The sequence below is a fragment of the Puntigrus tetrazona genome, chromosome 17 (assembly GCF_018831695.1).
Source record: "Puntigrus tetrazona isolate hp1 chromosome 17, ASM1883169v1, whole genome shotgun sequence".
In the NCBI taxonomy this organism is placed as follows: Eukaryota; Metazoa; Chordata; class Actinopteri; order Cypriniformes; family Cyprinidae; genus Puntigrus; species Puntigrus tetrazona.
Window position 1 is genome coordinate 8150619 of NC_056715.1, and position 24021 is coordinate 8174639.

At 37.0% G+C, this 24021-nt stretch overlaps 1 protein-coding gene across 3 annotated transcripts; it reads right to left on the reverse strand.

The window, feature by feature from the left end:
- Positions 1–15569: 15569 nt before the first annotated feature.
- On the reverse strand, positions 15570–23612 carry pcgf5a (polycomb group ring finger 5a). Of its 3 annotated transcripts, none has more exons than XR_006253043.1 (9): positions 23419–23612; positions 21682–21945; positions 20756–20852; positions 20602–20657; positions 20381–20440; positions 20106–20251; positions 19922–20020; positions 18353–19646; positions 15570–18241 (listed from the first exon to the last, which is right to left on the reverse strand). XR_006253043.1 is itself a non-coding variant. In XM_043263111.1 (9 exons), exons 2-9 carry the CDS (start codon positions 21791–21793, stop codon positions 18194–18196), a joined length of 708 nt encoding a protein of 235 aa, XP_043119046.1. In that variant the 5' UTR covers positions 21794–21945; positions 23419–23610; the 3' UTR covers positions 15570–18193. The 3 variants fall into 3 exon arrangements, 1 of the variants encoding a protein (XP_043119046.1); XR_006253044.1 differs by lacking the exon at positions 23419–23612 and adding an exon at positions 22880–23276; XM_043263111.1 differs by having other exon boundaries at positions 19557–19646; positions 23419–23610.
- Positions 23613–24021: the final 409 nt, after the last annotated feature.

A 24021-nucleotide genomic window follows, 5' to 3' on the forward strand; every position in this document is an offset into this window, starting at 1 on the left:
AAGTGATTCATTGCTGTCTCAGACTGATGATATTTCAACTATGTGAAATACTGTTGGGAAAATGGGCTTGCAGTCCAAAGATAATGCTTGTAGCAGAACGTTTATGATTTATTAATTCGTATGTGTAAATAAAGTAGTACGTGGACCAGTTCTGAAAAAACTCGCTTAGCATTTCAAATTTTGAAACCTAATTGTGAGCTATACAAGCAGTCTCACCCTGTCTCAGCAATCTTTTTTAGACTCCTAACCTTCAGCCAAAACAAGACATTTGCATTCATTTTTCATGATTCTAAAACTGAAGTTATGCAAACATTAGAGGTCTGAAAGAGAGAGAGTTGGTCTGGGGCAGGAGCCATAAACAGGCCTCAGAGATGGCAGCAGAACAGTGCAGCATTCACAATCAGTCAAGAACAAGGGCTCTCTTACTGACTGAGGAGGGAACTGGAGCGGAGTATGGAGTGGATTTGTCCATACAGCTGTGATTTCCTGTTCTGCAAAGCACCCTGTAAGCATAAAGGGCACAGAAAATGTGTTTTTCCTCTGGTTGGCTTTACCAACTCGAAGATTTCATTAGCTTTTTTATTTCCTGTGCACGAATTGCAAACATGTGGTTGAGGATGCATGTGCTCGGTTTATGCAAACACAAATCCTTGCGCGTTGTCTTTTATCGTTTCATTGCTATCCCATTGTTCTTTCTGACATAGCAGTTTACATAATGTGATACGTGATACAGTACTTTTGTAGAGCGTCATTCTTCTGCTATTTTTAAAGAGGCATACTGCAGCTGTTGACACCAGGACACCAGTGCCAGCAGTCCACAGAAACCTATGACACAGATTTTAGACTATGCTTTCCTTTAAAAAACGGATTCTAAATCTGCATTTGGTCGGACCGTAACAAAGCTTTCATTAATTCTAGTTCAGTGGTGGACACCACCCTGTTTACAGTTTGCTTTTGCCAGTACTTGGTCAATGAGCCATTGTTTGAGTCTGGTATGAAGTCACTGAAAACTGTGAGTTTGGTCGCTGGCATCTCATTCCATCTCATTTTATAAGGTGCTGGTTCTGGAAAATATTGTTTATTTTGTTCCATTTAGAAAGTTGAAAGAAGTTGTTTTTGCTGAAACTTCCAATAAGAGCTTGTTATACATGTACATTAATCAGAACTGTGCTTTCAGGTAGGAAATATGGATCACGGACGTATGAGTCACAATTCTAGCAGTGTATCACAGGCATATGATTTAAAAAATATGTAGTACATTCTCTGGATACAACTACCGTATAGTAGTTATATATGGATGCAACTATTTCAGCCCTGGCAGCCAATCAGAATCCATCTAACTCTAAAAAGCTTGACAACCAAACAGATTTTTTTTGGCCATTGGCGTTAGTTATCCTTATAGACAGTTATCGTTCATGGTGTGAACAGACCTTAAGACATCACAAGAATCTTTCTAACCGTGTTTTTGTCAGGTACAGTATAGTCTGTTATATTTAAAATAATTATAAAAGAACTTTCTGAAATTCATTAAAAAAAAATTTAATTGCCTATATAACCATATTTCCACAAAATAAATAATGGATATAAAATATAAAAAATATACTTAACATGTGAAAAGAGATTATCTTTGTGAAATAAAATGGGTTTAGCAGTAAAAAACAATTTCTTTTTTGGATTGTAGTGAAGCCAACAGAAACAGAAGAAAATTCATCCTCAAGCACTTCAAGGTCGTGCAATCTTAGAGTTCAGTCACACACACACACACACACACACACCGGGGTAATGGGTTTCTTTCCAATCCCACAAGTCCTTCAGGGTCTTGCAATCCTTCACTGCACTACAGTCATATACATGAACCCAGTGAACTCAACATACAGATGTTATATTTAACCCACAAACCACAGTCTGGTTTGACCCAGTGTGTACATACATGTGCACACAGCTAGTCAATTCAAAACCATAACCCTTTTTACCTAAAATAGATCTCTTAGTTCTTATATAAACCATTTTATTTATACATTTATTAGATCCTTTAGATTTTCTTCGGGGTTGCCCCTTCAAGCTATTCTTGCTGGGTTTTCTGTGCCTCTGAGAGCATTTTCAGTAATTTTGTCTAAGCAAACATATTGAAACCTGTCACACACAATTCCACTCTTGCAGAAGATAAGCAGAGATTGCAAACTGTTATGATGCAATAAGCTTTAGACTTGCTCCTGCTATTTAAACGTACTAAAGCTCTTTAAATTAAGATCGAACTCAACACCAGTTCTTCAATTTCCACTGACTACTAAATATCACACATCTACATGATTTATAAATAATTGTAAATACATGTATTATATTAGTTTGAATATATAAAATTAAGAAATGAATAGTGTGTTGGCTGTGTTAATTTAATTTTCTTTTTTTAATTTTTAATTCTTTTGTACAGTTGAATGTTAAGGAAACAAAGAACTGACCAATTAGGATCCTCCACTGAGTGTCACTCACGTGAGTAAGTCATGTCTCTGTCCACCCTATCTTCACGACTAAACACCGTGATCACTAGAAGTTCACTGGCTGCCATGCACGTGACCCAATATTTCATTGCTCATAGGGTGGCCTGCACAGATAATGACAGAAATAGACTTGTTGTGACATAGATGCGTCTTGGCTGTGTGTTTGCGCTCCCTGGGAAATGCCTAAATAAAATATTTGATGAGAATTCTGATATTGCTACACACTCATACTGAACGCTAAAAAAACACTTTATGAATTAATGAATTTTGTTGATGTTGCATTCGGCTGATACGAGAAATCGTATAAATATAAATATTCATATATAAATAAAAATATAAATATTCTATTTAAATTCGCTGCGAATAAACAAAAATGTATGTTTTCAGTAAACGCATTTCAGTTATTAGGCCTTTTCAGAGTCCACCGTGATTCTTTTACTTCACATACCAGTAACATCCAGTGTCTAATAACAGCGGGTTGGCAAGCTAAATTAGTAGTATTCGGCTGGTTGTGTGATCTCCACGTGGTGTCTCATGTGAAGCTCCTTGTAAAACAAAACAGCTTTTTGTTTGTTCGCTTGTTTAAACATATGGCATTTTTCAAAAATACAATTTCTTGTGTTTGTGACTTTAACAGACTAAAAGCGTGTTTTCGGCACCAAGGAAGGGCATTTTACACTAGCAATGTGCCTGTGATACAGGATATAAATGCCTTGGCTTCTTCTATTCCTGACTAAGCCGTATCACCTTTAAAAGTTGGCAGAGAACTACACGTGTCATAATCTATATCTCATATAACAGACTCCAGTCATTCACGTTCACACATGTGAATATACAAATATACACTGAGCCATAGGAAACACGCATATGAATGGAGAGTTGGTGGAAAATGAGAAGGATTGTTCCACAACGACTCTGGACTAACCTATGAACTACATACTGATAAAGCAGATGGTGTTCTCTTGACCAGTATTCATAGTAGCAAAGGACTTTGGTTCACCATGACTTTCATGAATAAAGTACGGCTAGAGGTGCAGGGCATTGGCAGGACTTTGCCTTGTGCATAAGTGCAAGGACAGATTTTTGCCAGCTTGTAAACAAATGTAAAAAAAAAAAAAAAAGTTTATTAGGCAACATTGGCTAAGAAAAATCGTAAAACTTTTGTAATTCAAACAATATATGTTGTAAATGCGACTTGTCCAGTGGTGGACAAAACTAGGTCTTAGTTACTCACTTTCAAGCATCTATATCAAGTTTAAACTTGCAACAGCTAGTTTTCAGTTGTCAGGCCTTTGCAGTTATTTCTGCCTGAGGCTTTTAATGGATATGGTCATAATTCACACACAGTAAATGTTGTTTAAATTGATTGTTAATGTATGATCACCAGTCATTGAAAAAAGGTTCAGAACACAAATAATAAAACATTTTAGGTTGAACTATCCTTTTAAAGACTCCAAACCTCTTGGTTGAATATGAAAATGACATACAAACTGATTATTTCTGATTTTAATTCTACAGTGTGCTGTCTTATTTTAAAAGTATCAAAGCATTTAAGTTTATAGTGTAAAGCTGGTTTAGAGACTGTTCTTTTCTTCCAAAAGCCTATTTTATTCCATACATCTATATTATTGTCACTTTTACAGGACATTATGTGTAGATTCTCATTCAACAGAAAACAAGGTTTGATGTTCAAAATGCGTAAAACTGCGTTTCTTTCACAAAAAGCAAATCTAGTTTCCAATTATTTCTATATTTGAACAGCGCTTAATAAAAGTTGTCAGTGATTTGTAGATAAGTTATGTTCTGTGTGATTATTGGTGGAACTCCAAGTTTAGGGAAACAGAATGGTCTGCCTGTCCACACTTACGCTGCAAAATAGAATGTTTTCTGTTTGTATAAAAAAAAAAATTGGATTTCTTTTTCTTAAAGTTGATCTGATACTCTTGATACTAAAGTATAATGGCATATAAAATGTAAATGTGTACGTGTACAGCATGTTAGACATGCACTTGCAGATACAAAAAGAAAACATTTCCTTGTTTTCCTTGAAAATACACATACACAGTCAAAAACCTATGGATTACTATTGATTGAGACCTTTTGGCTAGTATAGAGGAGAGTTAAACTATAGTTCAAACACTGCGTTGCTGTCCTATAGCACATCCACTAAGGAACTCTCCCCACATCAACTCTCTATGGTCAGTGCAAAACACTGATGCTACATTAACTTCCAACCACACCAAATGACCAGCTAACCCATGCATCAGCAGACGGTGAGTGTGAACATATTTTACAAGAACACTCTGGATCTTCTTTCAGTGACACACCCCCAACAATACGCTGATCAAAGGGGAACCTGTGATATGTGCATGTTGAGTGTATTTGAGAGGAACACAGGCTTCTGTTTTTTTTTTTACTTTCCAGTCATGACCCCAGCAGACTAATGTCACGTAGACATAATGTTTGTTTACAAGTTTTTGCTCAGTGATTGCAGTCTGCTAATCTGCTGATCGATTTTCGGTTTAGTAAATGCAAGATTAATATACGGATTAGTCCGTTTCGTGGTTTTGGTTATATAAGCAACTTTTGAATTTGATTTTTTGGTTGTTCTTAAAGTAAGATAATCATATTTATTCATGAAATTTATTTAAAAATAAATAAATATAATTTTTTTAGTATTCACTCACCTGCCTTAACTTGCATATGAACTTACGTGACATAGCACTCCTAATCCATAGGCTTCAATATGTCTTCGGTCCATCCTTTGCAGCTATAACAGCTTCAGCTCTTCTGGGAAGGCTGTCCACAAGGTTTACACCACTGCATCCAACGCTTTGTGTTGCACTTGGTGATGTATGGCCGCAGCTGCTCGGCCATGGAAACCATTCCATGAAGTTCTCTGCACACTGTTCTCGAGCTAATCTGAATACCACATGAAGTTTGGAGGTCTGTAGCGACTGACTCTGCAGAAAGTCAGCATTCGCTGACCCCACTCAGACAGTTTACATGGCCTATCACTTCGTGGCTGAGTTGCTGTCATTCCCAAACGCTTCCACATCCTTATAAAACAGTTGACTGTGGAATATGAGGAAAATGAGGAAATTTCATGACTGGATTTCCAAGCTGGAATTCACTGAGCTCCTGAGCCATTCTTTCACAAATGTTTGTAAAAACATTTGCATGCCTAGGTGCTTGATTTTATACACCTGTGACCATGGAAGTGATTGGAACACCTGATTCCGATTATTGGGTGAGCAAATACTTTTGGCAATATAGTGTATATAGGCTATATAGGCATATAAATATATTTTAAAATAAATAATTTTTCTGCCCCTATGTCTCAAATTCTAAATTCATGCTTCCGCTTTGGAGGGGAGGTTTGAATGTTTTTTGCAAAATACTGGATCATGTTATCACAGACTATATATCGCACACCACTACCACTGAGGCATCTCAGATGAGAAGATCTGTCATCTTTACTCTTTATATTTCCAGCACCAAAGCAGAGTTAATATAAGGTAATTATTTTACAGCTTCTGTTACAGAGGTCCGAACCTCAGTGGTGGGTACACCCCTGTAGTGTGTACTGTGTATATTTATTATATATAAATACACACACGTGCATGAATTTGGGAAAAATATGTCAGGTTTATATAATAAATATATATATGAATATAAATATATACATGTAAACATGTTTAAATTTTATAATGTGTGTAATGTACTTATATATACATGATACATATTTTTTTCAATAGCCAAAATGTTTTTATTTTATTTTATTTTATTTCACCTTGGTTAAACCCTGATCCAGTGGCGTGTGGTCCTTTCCAGATCCCATCATCTTCTCTCTATACCGCTTTGCTTGCTATCAATTCTTGTCTCTGCCAGACTTAAACCTGAGGCCCCATGAGATAACAGCTGTACTCCAAGCATGTGCACAGTCCACAAAACCAGTTCTGACAACACCTAGATCATTCATAACACATATGTTATCTATAATAGAAACTCGGGCCTTCAAACTCTCAATTTCCAAACCTGATCGGAGCACCCGACTCTTATGTAAGACTGACAAAAAGTGCCACCCCATATGTGTCAAGGTTGTGTTGTGTGTTTGTTTTTGTGTTTGTGTAAATGCCAATGAGTGCAAGTGACGGGAAGAGGGAAAGATTTTATAGAGAAAGCAAGAGAGGCTGTTTATATATAGGGGGGCAGTATAGTGGGAGGAAGGTCAGCAGTGTGTTGTTAAACTATAAAGCATCTGCCTCCACAACATTTGGCTTCTTCCCTCAGTTTAATGACCCACATACACTTCATTAGCCAATAGCCAACCAGCTGCCCCATACAAATTTACAGACAAGGGGCTTATGTTAACACAGACTTTGCTCTCATAACAAACCAGTTCCATATCTGCAAACTGCTTGCTCCGGCCATCCCCCGTTTAACATTTCTTTCCTCACTTTCTCTTCTTTCTTTGCGCTTCTTTTGCACAAGAACCTGTTATAAAATGAGAGTAGTGGAGTTTGTTTTCCGCAACCTGTACTGCTGAGCTACTGAATAGAGACTTTAACACACATTCTCAACAATCCTTATCATAGGTCTCGTACAATGCAGTTATTTATGAAAATAAAAGACACATTGTATAATTTGCCAATTTTGATCAATTAATCGCTTGAAGGTATGAACTGGGTCATTATTTATAGAGCTACATGGACAGAGCAGGTCATTAAGAGCGGGGTCATGTACGCCCACTGAGGCATGAACAATTCATTATCCACCATTAAGAGACTCAACAGCTTCTATGCTTGAATAGTCTCAGACACAGAGCAACAAACTCACACGGACACACACGTACAGACACCTATTTCTGAAAATGTGCATGTTTACACAAAAAGATAATGAGTTGTTAAATAAGGGGTGCTGCGGTGCTGAAATCAATAGAAAAGCTATCAACTACTCCATAAATTGACACAGAGCCAAACTCTGATTATCAAGGGAGCATGTGACTTTATCTTTAAAATTAGCTATTACTCACGGTCTGACACATACCCACAAACTTCAGTGATCATTAAAAGTTGCCACACTTTTCCGTCAACGCACATGATGTAATTATCCTTAAGGTTCTTCACAAACTTTTAAGAGTGAAATATGAGGTGGAAAAATTTATATGTTTGTTTTTTGATAACATAATTTTCCTTTATAGTGAACATTTGAACATTTTGTCTTTATTTACCATCATGTCATTCCAAACCTGTTTCTTTCTTATGTTTAACATAAAAAAGGTATTTTTAAGATTGATGGTAATCGAACGGTTAATGGTGACCATTGCTGTCCATAACATTTCTTTCCCTACTGTGGAAGACCCTGAAAACCAGTAAAATTCTTCAAAATATCTTTAACATATTTAAGAAAGAAATATATTAATAAACCTTTAAGGTTTATGCTATAAATAAGCACGTATGGTAAAACTGTGAGGTAATCATGAAGAATATATTTTGGTTTTTGGTGATAAATTAAGTAAGGGCAGTCTGATGGCTGTGTAATACACCGGTATGCCATTTTGATTTGTTTATTTATTAAGGATATTTTAAATAGCAATATCATAATATCATAATCATTGCAATCAAAATCCATGCGATCGGAAATGTGATCGGAAAATTCACGAGAGGGCAAAAAGGTTTCATGCAGCTTTCACAAGTTGGTTATGAGAATTTGGAGCACTGACCAACAGGATGCTACTTGTTTTTTTTAAACAATTTCTCTATACATTGGTACACTATTGACAATATCACTAAAGTGACTACACCGGTCATGTGTCTGAAAACCACTCACAAACAGACTACATAAACTACCCAACAATTGTAAAACTGTTTAAAAACCAAAGTTTTATTCAGTGTTCTCTGATTATTTGCTTCTCAGTTTGATTACAAGCTATATGACCTAAAAAAGCCATTGTGATAAACTAACACTTTTGTTGACTGTAATTAAGTATGGTACTCTACTGGGGTGACCCAGAAACAGCTTCCCCTCCTCTCTGAGAAATACATCTCACTTTAGTATCAGAGGGACTGTTTCACCATTAGTCTCCTGCAAGTTGCTTTATAAAAGCTGTTTTAAATTATTATTATGTGGCAAAGGTCTATACATCTTTAAATGGAAGACTTTTATGTCCTTTCGTATAAAGGAAACCACTTTGAACTAGAGGAAAAGGGCAGATTTAATGTGAAGTGTTCAGGTAGAGCACTGCAGTTTATAGCTCGACGAGCATTAATATTTAATAATCTTTCAAAGGGGCTACAAGTGCCCGCAATATCAGACTTAAAAGTTCCCGCAGCAGAAGATAAAGTATCGTATAAAGGCCTAACGCCAGTTTAGCTGAAGAAAAAGATACACAAGGCCTAAATCAGATCAAGTTATCTAAGCCAGTGTGTGCAGCAAACCTTTAAACTATTGAATTTCAAGGCTTTTCTCTCCTTCCTTGGACTCATTATTAGCACAGTCACAAAAAAGTCAAGTCAAAGGCTGCTAGTAACTAATTTTGTGTTGGCGCAGGCATAGCCTTGTTTACAAAATAAATATATATGCCAAATATACATTGTAAACATTAAAGCTCAATGAAATACATTTTTAATATATAGTTTTAACCTTCAATGATATAGTTAAAATGCATTTTCGGGGCAAGAAAATACATGTTCAGTCTCACAGTATAGCTAATTATGTGAATAGAATTACCCAAAAGAGATCAAAACTCATATTTATTATGACTTACTAATGTTAGTATTTCTAGGGCATTTTATTATATGAGTATGTTCTTGCTTGTTTGTATTCAGATGTGTTATATACAATTTATAGACAGCAAATGTTCTTCAAATGTGACATGAACTGATTCATCCAGTATACAAGAAAGCAAGAATGCTTGGCTTGTCGTTCCAGTTAGTTTCTAAGGTGTTCTATGCGGCTGAGTTCAGTCCTTCCAAGCCAAACTCATCCAGTCATGTTTTTATACACCTTGATTTTTGCACTGAGGCAAGAATTTGCAAGAATAAAAGGGTCTTCTCTAAACTGTCCCTACAAATTGAAAACCTTAGCATTATCTGAATGCGAAGCATTTTGATTTCCTTTTACCGAAGATAAGGGGCCTTCCCCAACCCCCGAAAAACATCCCCGTGCCTCCTCCTCCACCAAATTTTACAGTTGACACAATGCAGTCAGTCAAGTGATGTTCTCAGGTTTCCATTACTTCAGAGTCCCGTGAAGGTGTGTTTTAATTAACACAACACCATTTGACAATTGGCAAAGTACTAGGTGTTGTGAGGGTCGCATGAAGCCAATAGAAGCAATAGAAACCCATTCCATGACACTAAAGTTATTGTAGGCTGCTGATATCAGTTTAAATTTGTTTTTTGGGTTTTAAAAGTTGCAAAATATATTGCTGCACACAGTGTCTGAATTCCTGTCCCTTTCGTCTAAAGGTGTAAGTGTCCCTCAATTCGCTCATAGTAAATTATAATTATTATTATAAATTACTATTCTGTTCTATTTGAGAAAATTTTATTTTATTTAATTCCACGTCCAAGACATTCATGTCTTTTGTTTAACGATACCTAACACTTTCATAAATGTATTACGAGCATAAAGTTTGCAGTATCAACAAAACTAAACATGAATATAACATGATTCTCACTGTTTAGTTTGAAAATGAGTAATATTTAGTAACATCAACTTCTCCTTATTTTTGGTTAAGGAAGTCATTCAAATATTTTAAAAAGACAGCACAAATACAAAGAAAAAGACTGATTTAAATGCAAAAAAAGTAAAAAAAAAAAAAAAAAAAAAGTAGTTGATTATGTTAGATTTTATTTATTTTTTTGGTCCCTCCACCCTACAGAAGGTCTGTACATGGCACTGTAGATCACTAATATTAGTTATTGTATGTTAGCTAATGAAAATGTTTTTAGACAAATTGCTCTTGTAGGTTAAAACAGAAAGACGTAATTATTGTTGTTATCTAAATAGATTTGCATATGTTATATATAATAATAATAATAATTATTATTATTATTATTATTATTTATTTAAATTTTCTTTTGGCACTCAAGGTTTAAAAATAATAGGGCATCAGTGCCGTCAGTAGAGATTTTGGGCCCATTGCACAGAATTTGCTAAGAAGTCCTCTTAAAATCACCTTCAGTCCCAAAGGACATTGTTGTGGGCCCCTCTCAGCTTCAGGTTCACAGCAATGTTCTAAAACATAAGCAAAAACAGGACAACAAAACACATACACAAACTCAAGCAAATTATATAACATGTGAAAAAAACTGATGTCAATTCAGGTCAAATAACTGCTGTGTCCAGAGATTTCTGAACTTTAATATGTGAGTTTTGTTGGTTTTGGCTGCGTCCAGTGGATGTGGATCAGTCAGATTTGCACAAAGTTAAGAATATCAACATAAAAGCCCACAGTCAACATATAAAACAGACTTTGTTAAATTCATGGACTATGCATTACAAACACAGTTTAGAAAAAAAAACACACACAAAAAAACAGATAGTTATAAAGTCTGACTAAAATGGAGACAGGCAGATTGAAGTGTTTTGTGATTTCTGAAATCACTCTGGTAAAAGCTGGATTTTGTCTCCCCCTCATGGCATGTAGTGGAAGGTGAAGAGCTTTTATTAACGAAGTGGTCTGTTGGTATTTGTGGAAACTATTTTACACGAGGGTACCCATAGTCTTTCTGAGACAGATCCTGGGGTTTGCAGCAACAGAATGTGTCTTTTCGTGGTTTAATGCTATCAGCTCAAACTTAAACACAAGGTGAGCAACATTAACAACATTAACTTTTCCATTCAGATGCGGACCAGGTTCAATTCCCAGCTTCAGTGAATGGGCGAGCTAAATCTACAGTCACTCTTTACGCATAGAAAAAAGTCAGCTTAAATGTAAAAAAAAAGCTGCACCTTCCATTCGGTCTCCTAATCCCAACATTAAACTACTGTTTTACATGTTCTTGGACCAAGTTGCTCACATATGCACAAAGAAATCCCTTACTGCGTTTATCAGTTTATGCGTTTCACTCCCAAGGTTCAGATACTTAACAGTTCAACACTTGTGAAATAACGATGACTAGAAACTCTAAAATAACTGTTCAATTCAATTAACCCGATCGTACAAATTGAAGTAGGATAACACATAGAATTGTAGATTGTTTAATTATATGCAACGTGTCCTGTAGCCATTTTGGGGTATCTTAGATGATGTGTAGGTTTACGTTTATCTGTGATAGGTGCATCAATCATACCAGAATGAGCAATTTTCCCTGCACTTACAAAATATTTCAATAATAAACGTTGCATAAGTCCTATTTAAAACAGCAGAGAGCGCCCACAAATCACCACAGACTCTGTCTCTCCAAAGACTTTACGGTTATTTAATGACCTTTTTGATAGAAATGTTTTATGTAATGGCCTCAGAATGAGTCAAAAGGGCATCTTCAGCACATTCGGTGCAGATATGGATGCTCGGATTAAACACCAAATATATATGATTAAAGAAAAAGTACTTAAAACAGAAGATCTAAAAACTATCACTAGATCAGTACAACCAGTTACAGTCAAAAAGACTTGAATGGCATTGATTTAACTCAACCGCAAGGTATAAATGATATCTTTTTGTTCAGGGAGTCTCTCTTGGTTGGCTTCTGGCCATGAATAAAAATTCATTCCTGCAAAGAGCAACTTGGGAGTCATGTCTGATACAGGCAACGCAGCTGAGGAATAGAAGTACTAAAGATTGTATGGTCAGAGGACCACAGCACAGACAGTGTTGGAAGTCTATAGACCAGCACTCAAGGTGATGATTTAGATTGAATGATCCTGTGTCAGAACAGCGTACTCGTGTGGTTTGAGGTAGTGATATGTCTTTTTGATGGGACGCTGTCACCATATTGTCACCAAGTTGTCTGTGGTGTAGAAGTCAGATTAGTTTTGAATTAAGCAAAATGTATTAAGCAAAACGTAAACATCCAACGTGCAGTACAAAGCTTTTAATGAGTAAAAATGTCATTTGTTTCATAAGTGAGTTGCTAAAGCGTCAAGTTCAATAAAATGACGGCGACTGGGCATTTCAGTGGTCAGAATATACCAGAACAGAAAGATTTTAAGGGAGTCAGTCTGGATGGAAAAAGTGTGTCTGCACTGGCTGGAGTGTGGAGCTGGGAAACATTGGTAAGAAGGAGGTGATCCATTAGCAGTGCAGTGAGGATGAACGGGGCTCAGATGCTGGTTCTGGCAGGAAATGAGCTCTGCTGGCAAATCGTGATGAGTACAGGTGAGGCATCCTGAAGCGCAATTAGACTGCACAATATTTAGCTGTAAGAACTATAAAGTGATATGACCTGGACAAGTGGCAAACATTTCATACAAATCAACTCTTTGACAACTTCTTTTGCCAATTAACACTAAAGGCATTCAACCCTTTTCAGGTAAAAGACCCCTTGTTGGATTAAGAGGTGGTGAAAGGCCCACTGTTACATATGATATCAGTCAGGGTGTTGCATTTAAGCCTGGAAAAATATAATTTGAGTATAGTACCATATTCATTTATTTTACATTTCTGTGGAAACATTTGATGACCAGCAAGTTACATAAATAATAAAAAGCATAAACACATACATATGTGCACATGCCACATTAATATATCTTAGTCTTGACCTTTGGCACAGTGGTGATGTCATCAGGAGATGTAACTCAGCACACTGTGATGTCATTCCCAAAGAAGAAGGTCTGTGTTGATGTCACTTCTATATATGATCCTATTGGTGCCATGTGGCTTTGTTCTTTAGGTCTAAATATGGAACATCATAAGATCTCTGGCATTAACCTAATAACTTCATGTGAGGAAAAGGTGAGAGAAGCAGAGAAAGAAGATGATTGACAGCAGCCTCCTGGATTAGAGAGGTTCCAGTTATAGTAGATCATACATGTAAACAAGATCCAAATGAACGCAGTGCTACCAGAATACACCCAGCGATCAGCTCCAGTATCTGGCCAGTGATAGGTCTATAACAGAACAGTTGTGTCAGTCATTGGACAGCATTCAAGAGGGAATATGAATGTGACTTTCATGAATGATGTAATTAGCCTATGGTTACTAACAGGTTAATACACACAGCAACAGTATGATGCAACAAAGCGGCAATATGCGAGGAGGATAAGAGATCAAACACTGGTTTGTGTCTCTCTGCCCTCTCCATATCCTGTTTCTAAACATTTCGTTTTAGATGGCCGTTTTGCACGAATTAAAGGGCTACTCCACCCCAAAATGAACGTTTTGTCATTAAACACTTACCGCTGTGTTGTTCCAAACCTGCAAAATCCTTGTTTGTCTTCGGGAACATAATTTAAGATATTTTAAATGAGACTGGTGCATGGAATGACAAACAATTGCCAGTGTCAAGATGCAAAAAAGTCCTGTGCATGGACATAACGCACATATTTCTGTGTTAAACGCAATGGAGATAAACGTCGTGTATTTACTCTTTGATTTGTACAAACAGCATATCCTTTGAAATGGCACTATGGTGATGTTATGCGCTGTATTGTTGAATAAAGCCCTTATTTTGGGTTTCTTTCTATATAAAAAGTATTCCCGTAGCATCATAATATTACGGTTGAACCACTGATGGCAGATGGAGCATTCAGATGACGTCTTTTAAACTTTGCATCTTGACAGTGGCAATTGTTTGGCAGTCAATGGTTTTTTATCAAAAATATCTTTCTTTGTGTTCAAGTACAAGTGAAGCTTGAAAGGGTTTTAAACGACTTGGGGTTAAGTGATTATTGACAAAATCTTAATATTGGGGTGGAGTAACCCTTTAGGCTAACGGTGGCCATCAAAGAATGAAAATAGATAAAGCACTTGAATATGTGGACCTAAGAACTTACTAGATTCTATCTTTAATTTGGAGGCGGTCATTTGCTATGCCAACCGCAGCCAATGATTTGAGTTTAGGGGCAGGACTAGAAGGCTGGGTCAACCTGTTTGGAAACAACCATTTTTTTTTTTTTGCAATTCCACTCAGTTCTTCTAATAACAAAAAAATCTCTTGCTAAATCACTACTAGATATACTCGGTTGAGGATGAAATGCGATTCCTGTTTTATATCCAATGTAAATAAGAGGAAAACTCCCAACATTTCCATGTGTTTGTAATGTGCATTCTTTTTATTCAGTAATGGTTTAACGCTGGAGAGTTAGCAGGGGGTGGAGGGATTCAGTCTCACTTTCTCAGTTTAACAAATGAGCTGTGAATTCTCCAACTCATCCTGCCTGAAAATAGAGTTGTTGTGACATGCCATTATGAAAAAAAAGACTAAAAAGAGAGAGTGGCGGGCTTTGTTTATTTACATATAGATGAACGTGTGTTTGGGACATATTTATTTTAAGATTTATTGTTATGTAGATTTCACATTTAAAGTATTTTAGAGAACTGATTTCTTTTCACAGTTTATAATACACGTGCAACATACTGTAAACATCCAAATTATTCCTGACATCATATGTTTTTAACACTCAAGTTTATAACTACAATAAGTGTCGCTGGGCATGTACATATTTGTGGTTGTGTTTTGCCTTTGCCCTACATGAAGTATTTTTGACCTTCTCTTTTGTAAGATGAACAGCAGGGCCAACAGACAGCTGAACAAGTGATGCACAGACTAACAGAGGAATGCATGTCACATTCCACTTCCTTGTGCATGAGTGGGGGAGAAAAAGTGAGTGAGAAAGAGAGAGGCAGGGAGCGGTGCATAGAAACAGTCTAAAAGAAGGCACATTCCTGTCTTTGTTTTCATTGTCAGATTTAAACTCACATTAATATCATCACATACTTGAAATGGTGTTCAGCGACTTAAACAGGTTTAGTCCTTCAGGCTATATAAATCATAATAATACATTTACATGAAAAAAAATAGACTTCTTAAGTAATTCAATCTAGGATACTGCAAGTATAATGTGCTTCGTAATGTTTAAAGCTAAATCAAAGAAATTTGAAAACAAAAAAAACAAATCCACAATTTTTCATATTTTAATGTTCATTAATTAAATAACAATAGGTCATGAACAGCATTAGGAAGCTTTTCATGTACAGTGCGAACATTTACAAGGGGAACACTTATAGCAGGCGGTGGGACATATAAAAAAAGAATAAATTACCCCAAGCAGCATCATCTATTAGGAAAAAGACAAGCATTGACATAAAATCTTTTGATTATACGTTCAAATATACATAAGTGATTCAACATACAAAAATACATTGTATTTATAATCAGAGCTTAAAGACACTTCATATTTGATTTGCATGTTTTGTTAGTGGGGAGGAAATTGGATTTTGGAGAGCAGCCAGTGGCCTTTGTCCTAAACAACAACATCAAGAATTCCACTGAACTGACAGAGAGTGCAGATGATTTTTAAGATTCAGTACAACAGATCATGTTGGTATAACATGAAGGTTTAGCTTGTCGTAAAGACATCTGGACAAATATATTTCCACTATTGTTATGCATGGGTACAATGCACTGAAAACGGCGTTGCCAATAAATTCAGTCTTATTCTATATGCATATTTTGATTAACTGTATTGACTTACAGCACTAAAGCAACTTTCTAAAACCCACTCTTATGATTCCTCGATTCTAATTTAGAAGTGGAGAACATTGAACAAACCCTCATTTCACCAGTTGTCATCCCCTGAGATGATCCAAAACAAAGGTTCACGTAATAATTAATGTAATCCTACGTCAAATACCATCCTATGTTCTACGTCGAGTACCATCACATTAAATTAATCTTAGAAATATAATCTGGATTGGCAAAGTTCCATGTTTTGAACCCTTGGTTCTCACAAAGTATTTTGGGAATGTGCATAAAATCGGTTTGGCAACTTTTGGTGTTCAGTTATTTAAATGTATTCATGATTTAAAATGGAATTTTCCTATCATACGCTACTACACATACATTAAAGACTAACATTGTCATGTAAACAAACTTAAAAAGTTAACCTATGATCTTATCTGAAGTAATACTCCAAATAACACTCTTAGCTAGAATGTCTAAAACATGATGATTGAATCTCTAACTCTCTCCTCACAAACATGTCCATGACTTGATATATGCTGCGTAATAGAGGAGCACTTTGACTTATTACAATTTGCAGAAGTAGGATTAACCAAATATATTTTTGGCATGTCCCTTAAACACTCGTTTTCCCACACAACACTCAAAATACACTGTAAAACATTAACATTCTCTGTGCTGATTTTTCAAATGCACTTTATGTTAGGTGACCATAACTTAATTCTTGATTTAAGTACAATATAATTATTGCGTTTATATTGTATAGTAAAACACACATGCCACTGAGTTAAGGGACAAGTTTGTTGGTTTGTGGTGGTTTAAGGGTGGGTTAAAGTCTGTGATTGGTCAACAGTGTAATGTGGTTTCAGACATTATTAATATTTGTTTTAAATATAAGTACAACGTAAAAACATGTACACAATAAGTGCATTGTATCAAATGATTAATTTAAAAGGAACTACATAGTAGCTAAGGTCACCTAACATAAAGTGGGACCAAAATTCAAACGCGATCTGTTAAGGTGAATTTGATTGTATTATCTCATTTAAATATATCATTTTAAACAGGAAATAACTGAATGTTCACAGCTAACAGCCTGCGAGCCAAAGCTGCTCTTAGAGAGATGCAGCTGGCACACTTCAGTCATTCCCCATTCAACTATTTTTTAAAGATGAGATTTCTCAGTGAATTACTGCATTAAGCATATCTGGCATCAGTTATTGTTAGATCAATTCTATTAAGATAATGATCTGGTTTGGACGAATGTAAGATTTGGCCTTAGCTCGCTTACCCAGAGTGCCTTTCAGTGCTGTTATTTTGGGACATCTACAGCGCTCTCATTCAATTCCAACTGAATGAGATCCATCAATACTTCAGTCCAGAGCCAAAAACACCATTGGAGAAAAATGGGAGAGCATGAGGGAAGATGGAAAGAGGCGAGAGTTGTGTGAGCGAACGAAAGGGAGAGAGAATGATGACATGAAAAAGAGTCGCTGAATTTATGAGGGACATTGTGGGCGGTGAGAGAAAAGTAACTAAAAGGAAAGAGAAAGAATGTAAAGGTAACAGCAACAGTACAGCGAGACTTCTGGATTTGCCTCTAGTGCAATCTCTTGGATAAAAACGGCTAATAAACGACCTAAAATCTAGTGAGACTTCAACTTGAAAATGTCTACATTTCCCCTCACTCCTGTCACCTGGCCGGGGTGCAGTTTTTGCTTACTGTCTGTGCTAGATTGCTATCAGATAATCCCAATGGGCCGCTCTACGCTAAGGCGTCGTCATAGAGACAACATGCAGAGAAAGCTTTGGAAGAATATAATCATCAAACTTGATACAGAGCCAGTGGGTGGAGCCACAACTGTCAAACAGGAACATGAAGGAGGGAGGAATGGAGGAGTAGAGGCTGAAGCAGTGCACAGGAAGAAGAGAGCAGTCCTGTCAGTCACGGGGCTTTGTGTTGTTGTCTTTCAACGGAGGCACAATCATTCAGTTTTTCTGCTTTTTGTTCATCTCTTGACATCAGTCTGCATGAGATTTCCGCAAAGCTGTAAGTGCTGTTTAACCAAAGTCGATCCTCGGGCGGTACTCGAGGACCATGGGATAAGCCTAGGGTAAAACCGAAAGTATATTCTGTTTTAAAGCAGGGTATCATATTCATTAAGTTGTTATAGTTCTTTATCTGTATTATATTGTGGTGGAAAAAGCAAAGACACAAACCTAGGGACATCAATGTGTCCTCTGATTTTGTGTCAACTTCTAGTCTGTGTGTAACTGGAGAAATATGACTCATAGATCTGTCAGTAGCTGTGAGCAGTTTTTTTTGCTCATGCCCCCCACAAACACCACCAACTCAGCGACAGCTGTTCACACTTCTTCACACACACACACACACACTCAAACACACCCACGTAATCAGGGTCAAACTAACTTTTTAATCATTTAAAGGGTTTCCAGTTTTTCTTTTCTTTTTAAAACCAAAAGATATCCAATTATTATGACTCCCATCCTACAATATGATTGTCATTTCTAAAACCCCATTCATACTGTGTGAAAAGTGTGCGGTTTTGGTTCATTACATCAGTTCTTGATCAGACAGAGGCACATTTGAATGCAAGCTTGCAGCGACTGTAAAAAAATGGACTAAATGATTTGTAGACATCAGTATATTTCACCAGAAGGAATTCTGTTGTTTTATTGCAAGATCAAGTTTTGATTAAAAATTACAAGTTCAGAAAAAGTTACAAATTTAACATTCAAGAAAGAATCCTTTAAAATAAGGTTAATAACGCATTTAGAAAACCAACTTTTTATACTGGCATTTAAATATTATCTGGGAAAACTAATTTTAGTAAGTTTTTCTGTTTTTTGCTGTTTTAATAGAATAAAATAGAACAAACTGATATATGACCAGTTATAAACTAAAATAAATTAGTAATATCAGTCAAGATTCAATATTCTGAATGTGACTGTATCTCCTGGGTTTCACAGACAATGATTAAGCCTAGTCCTAGTTTAAAATGTAAATCAGAGCAGTTTCAACTGAAAGAAACCTGCACTGACTGATCTTAAAAAATGTCAGTGCCTTTGTTTTGTTTTAAGATGCACACCAGTAATGCTTATAAGACAATTTTATAAAAATTGCCTAAATGTCTCAATCGAACTATGGCCTAATCCTGATTTAGTCTAAGCCCTGTGTATGAAATCAGGCCATAACGTAAAAAAATTTGCTAATTTTTTGCAGACCTCCTATCACCCCCTTGCAGGTCAGTCTAAAGTAAGGTAATGTCGCAATACAAAAACACTCACATTGTTTTCAAAAATGGTGGTAACTGTTGTTTTTACACTGAGCATATATTTCTCATCCCCCACATTGATTCCCAGCAATATTGGCAAAAACTGACATCCACACATACACACTTACGCTGTCACCCTGAAGTCTCCAGCGAGTGCGGTAGATGAATTCCAGGGTGTGGTCTTTGCCCATGATCTCTCCATTACACAAAACATCGAGCTGTAAGACACAGGTACAGAGTCGACAGTGGGAAAATTATTTCATGAAGTCAAATAATAGTAACATAATAGCATGCTGTGTGTTATATACATATTTGTTTTTTAACCCTATAAACAAATCTCATTGACTGTCAACTTTCACAACTGATGGGTTTGAAACCCATTTATGGATATCTTACTGAACTGTCAAAATGAACCTATTAACTCTCAATACAAATTCAGAAGCATTTATCTGTCTTGACAGCCCTGTGAGACTGTAATAAAACAGTATTTTACCTCATAAGAGCTTGGCAGCTTCAATTTTACACAGAGGAACTTCTTAATGGTCCCCACCGTAACACGGGTGGAGCAACGGATGAATTTCTTCATTAAACCCTTTTGCAGAGAGACAAGGAGTGCCAATTATAAATATGCGCACACATACAGCACAAATCTTTTGAATACCGACACATATATGTACCTTAACTATGCTTTCTCCTGATTGGCCATTGTTTCGTAGACAATCCAGACAAATAGCGATCTGAGGATCACTCCTGTGGTAGTCTCCACCTCCTCCATCATCATCCTCTTCATCGCTCAAGCGGGATTTCTTAGCCCTAGGGCCATCTAGAAGATAGACAAGAAATCTGGCCTTTAACCTTTATCCTAAAAGTAATTTAGTATATACTGTGTGTGTACATGTGACTCTGTGCACAAGTGGTTAGGGGTTTTGTGTAGGGAATAGCAAAGAACTACCTTCTCCATTTGATTTGATCTTATTTTTTCTCCAGAACTCAACTTCCTGTTGTTCCTCCTCTAGTAAATAAACACAATAATTTAAAGAAAGTACATTAAGAGGCTATTTACAGATATAGAAACCCTTAGCAACCAAAACACAACCACATAAAATACAGAATGCATCTCTGATGTGCATTATAGAGAATACAGTGTGTATGTATGTGAATATATACACTCACTCTCTCTTAGTCCGGGCACCAGCTTGAAGATAATCTCCTCCAGGGTCTTATCTAGCCTGCAAAAAGAAAGGCCGAGGTACCATATAAAACACAGGAGGACTTTTGTGTACTTAATCTGTGCATGTGAGAAATAAGTGTGGGTGACTTTGGGTACCTCAGCATCTCTAAAGGGTTGGTTTCATGGACTTGTATCCCACATTCTGGACATTCATTACTCTCCTCAAAGTGCTGAACAATACAACTCTTACAAACTAGAGGAGAGTGGAATAAGAAGAGAAGAAAGAACAAGAGAAACAAGAGAATAAGTGAATCGGGTCCGAATACTCAAACTATCAATCCGTTTATATTCACTTTTTGATGGCTCAAACATGATACAGGTCATTGGAGTCTAATTAAAAAAAACTAATTAAAACCATATTTTAAGAAACTACACTGCCAGTCAAAAGACTGATACACTTTTGAACAGCAATATTTCTAATGTTTTTTTAAAAAAGGTGCTTCTGCTCCCCAAAGTGTGCATAACTATCAGATTTTGTTTTTAATCAGATCAAAAACAATTAGTGTACCAATTAAAATGACAGCATTTTACAGATAAATTTAAAAGTAAACCAAAACTATTATTTGTTCACAATAACAATGCTGGTTTTGAAGTTTTAATTACACTACTGGATTTTTTTTAAAGGCTATTAAATCACTTTTAGTGATCATCTGCTCTGAGACAAACATCCACCGCTTAGCCTCACCGCTATATCTACCGAACATTAGAAGACTTTCAGGTGAATTTGGATATTAAGCATGTTAAGCATGAAACAAACAAATGTTAGAGACAGTAAAGATATGTGGCAGGCCAGATAAGCAAGTATGGGCAGGCCATTTTTTCCATTACATAACAATGACATAACAGCCATTTTTGGAGAGATTGCAGAAGCTATAGCTGAATCACACAAGTCTTAAATAAACTTATCACAGAAAACAAAACAATTCTAGAGTTGAGCCAGTTTATTCTGACACATTTCCAGAATATTCTGTTAAAAGTTCAATGGAAAATAAATGGTCCAGATGATATAATGGATGACTTACAAGTGTGCAGGCATTCTGTGACAGCAGTGGGCTTTATCAGGTACCCACGGCAAATTGAGCAGGTGATGTATCGGTTGAAATCTCGGACCAGGTGCTTTCGGTGGGTCGCCATCTCGACTCAAAGGTCACAGAGGTCAGGAGATTGCAAAGCTAGAGTCACAGCTCTGCCTGTGCACCAACACAGGGTTGCCACTGTGATTGTGTCATTGCCTCGGTTTTGAGGCAGCTGTAACTCCGATCTGTAGACATTACTGTTGAGTGACCCTAGTTTAAAAAGCACAAATAAAAGTTCATTTTAGATAAACTTGTTACCCGCTTTTGGGGACTTATTTTATGCCTTCACATGACAAGCAAAGAATCAGAACTGTTCACGCCGCACGTTTCTGTTTTGAAACCAATCCAACTCAAACCAGACTTGAGCTGAGCCTTATTAGTCAAAGTGTATCTGAGTTCAGGACTCCTTTCAGTCTGAAAACTCTTAGGAAAGTCCCTGTCAGGAGAGACGGGAAAGCTAAGGGTGTGTCATTTCAAAAGTTCTTTTGAGTTTTCGTTGGCTTGATGTTAAGGTCATGTGGTCACAACAGAACCACCAGATTCAGCAAGAATATTGAGGCCCTCGTTCTTTTTTTGCATCAAATGCACACACAAAAAAAAAGTGTCTTGAATATTTAAGAGCCTGAATTCAGAACTCACCAAACTCTCCCCAAAAGTAGGATATCGAACAATATTTTAGTGGGTCAGTGTGTTGTAGGTTAGCATTATATAAATCAATATGCACTGCCTACTAATACAACCGCAACCATTTTAAAACAAACTTAGCCTTTTTTCCAAGTAAGCATTTATTTTCTACATTAGTACAGGCCTCAAAATATGCAAACATAAAAAGGTGATGGAATGTATGCGAGATGTAAAAACATACCAAGGTCTGCTCTGATATTAATTTATGCCTTTGAACGCGCTGACCTTTGTGTGACAACATGCCCCAACAGCATGATACTACGCAAGTGTCACAACCTGCCTATGAAAGTAAACAGTTGTGAAAGTCTAACATTTCTGCAATACCCAAGATCCACCAGAAAACAAAAGAATAACACTTATTACGGCTAAAATCTTTCTAAAAGCACTTTCAACAAAAAAAGACAACACGTGCCGTGCGTGTAAATGGTTCTCTTAGGGTTAAACTTTTAAACAGACTTACACGTGTGCATGCACTGTAACAGTATTTCAGAAAAACAACGTCATCGGTCAATCATTTCTCGTGACGACGTAGTCCTTGCGATGCTCTCTGCCTTTTATGTAATACAGATATGTGTAAGAGGAGTAGGGCAACTCGCAGGCTACTACGTAATTAACAACGGAGGAGAACGGACTGCGAACGTCCCTTTAAAACGCCTTATAAACCAATGACCTGTTCACGTGTAGCTTTTAGTGTGCCTGCGAAACGCGTAGCGTGTCACAGTCCCGTTATCTCATCGGCGCGAGCGTCAAGGACTGCGTGACGTCATCCACATGGAAATTATAACACATGGCAAGTTGAGCTCGTCTCTCGACGCCGTTTTTACATTCTGTAATTACGCATCTATCCGCTCCACCAGAGCGGACTGACGGGCACGCAGCCTCTGTCGTACCACATGACACAATTTCTCCCCTCCCCAAACTTTACACACATTCGGCGCCCACGAAAGCGATAACGTAGCGCAGATTCCCACGTTCCGTAGCCATCCGAAATACACTCACCGTTACGAACTGCCTCGCCTCGCTCTGCGCCGGGTCGTTAACGGAGACGGGAAATAAAGGTTTCCGAAAGCCGGAGAGAGTCAGATCGCTGCAGCCCGGCGGCGGATCGAGCGCGTGCAGGCAGTGCGTGGCTGGTAAACTCGCGGCCGACACGGAACTGGCAGCAGCTCGCGCAGAGAAGGGGCGGGGGACTCACGCGCTTGTTTACGCGCTGCTGTGGATTGATACCAGCGGAGGGAGAGAGCGGTCTGAAACAGTTTCACACCGTCTTAACGTGATTAAGTCAATCTGTGAAACTCAACGGGCCACGGAGAGATGGAATTGGGGGGGAAATCTATTCAATTAAGTTGAAATCTTGGAAACGATGTCACACTAACTTTTTGAGGCTAAAAATAAATGTAAGGGAAAGCTGAGTTAACTTATCACGGATTTAATTTGAAGCGAAAATTCCCAAAAACGGCAAAACAGGAAATTATTTTTTTTTTGTACTGTACAAACAGTTATGCAGATTTTATTTATATAGATTTTATGAATAAATCGAACACACATAAAACTTCCTAGCCTACATACAAGTGTTACAGTTAAATATTTATATTTATTGTA

Excerpts from the sequence above, each read along its gene's own strand:
- pcgf5a (XM_043263111.1), bottom strand. The coding sequence starts at position 21,793 with ATGGCGACCCACCGAAAGCACCTGGTCCGAGATTTCAACCGATACATC. Across the intron at positions 20,853-21,681 it reads CACAGAATGCCTGCACACTT|TTTGTAAGAGTTGTATTGTT; the intron begins GTAAGTCATCCA and ends ACTCTCCTCTAG. Across the intron at positions 20,658-20,755 it reads AACCCTTTAGAGATGCTGAG|GCTAGATAAGACCCTGGAGG; the intron begins GTACCCAAAGTC and ends TTCTTTTTGCAG.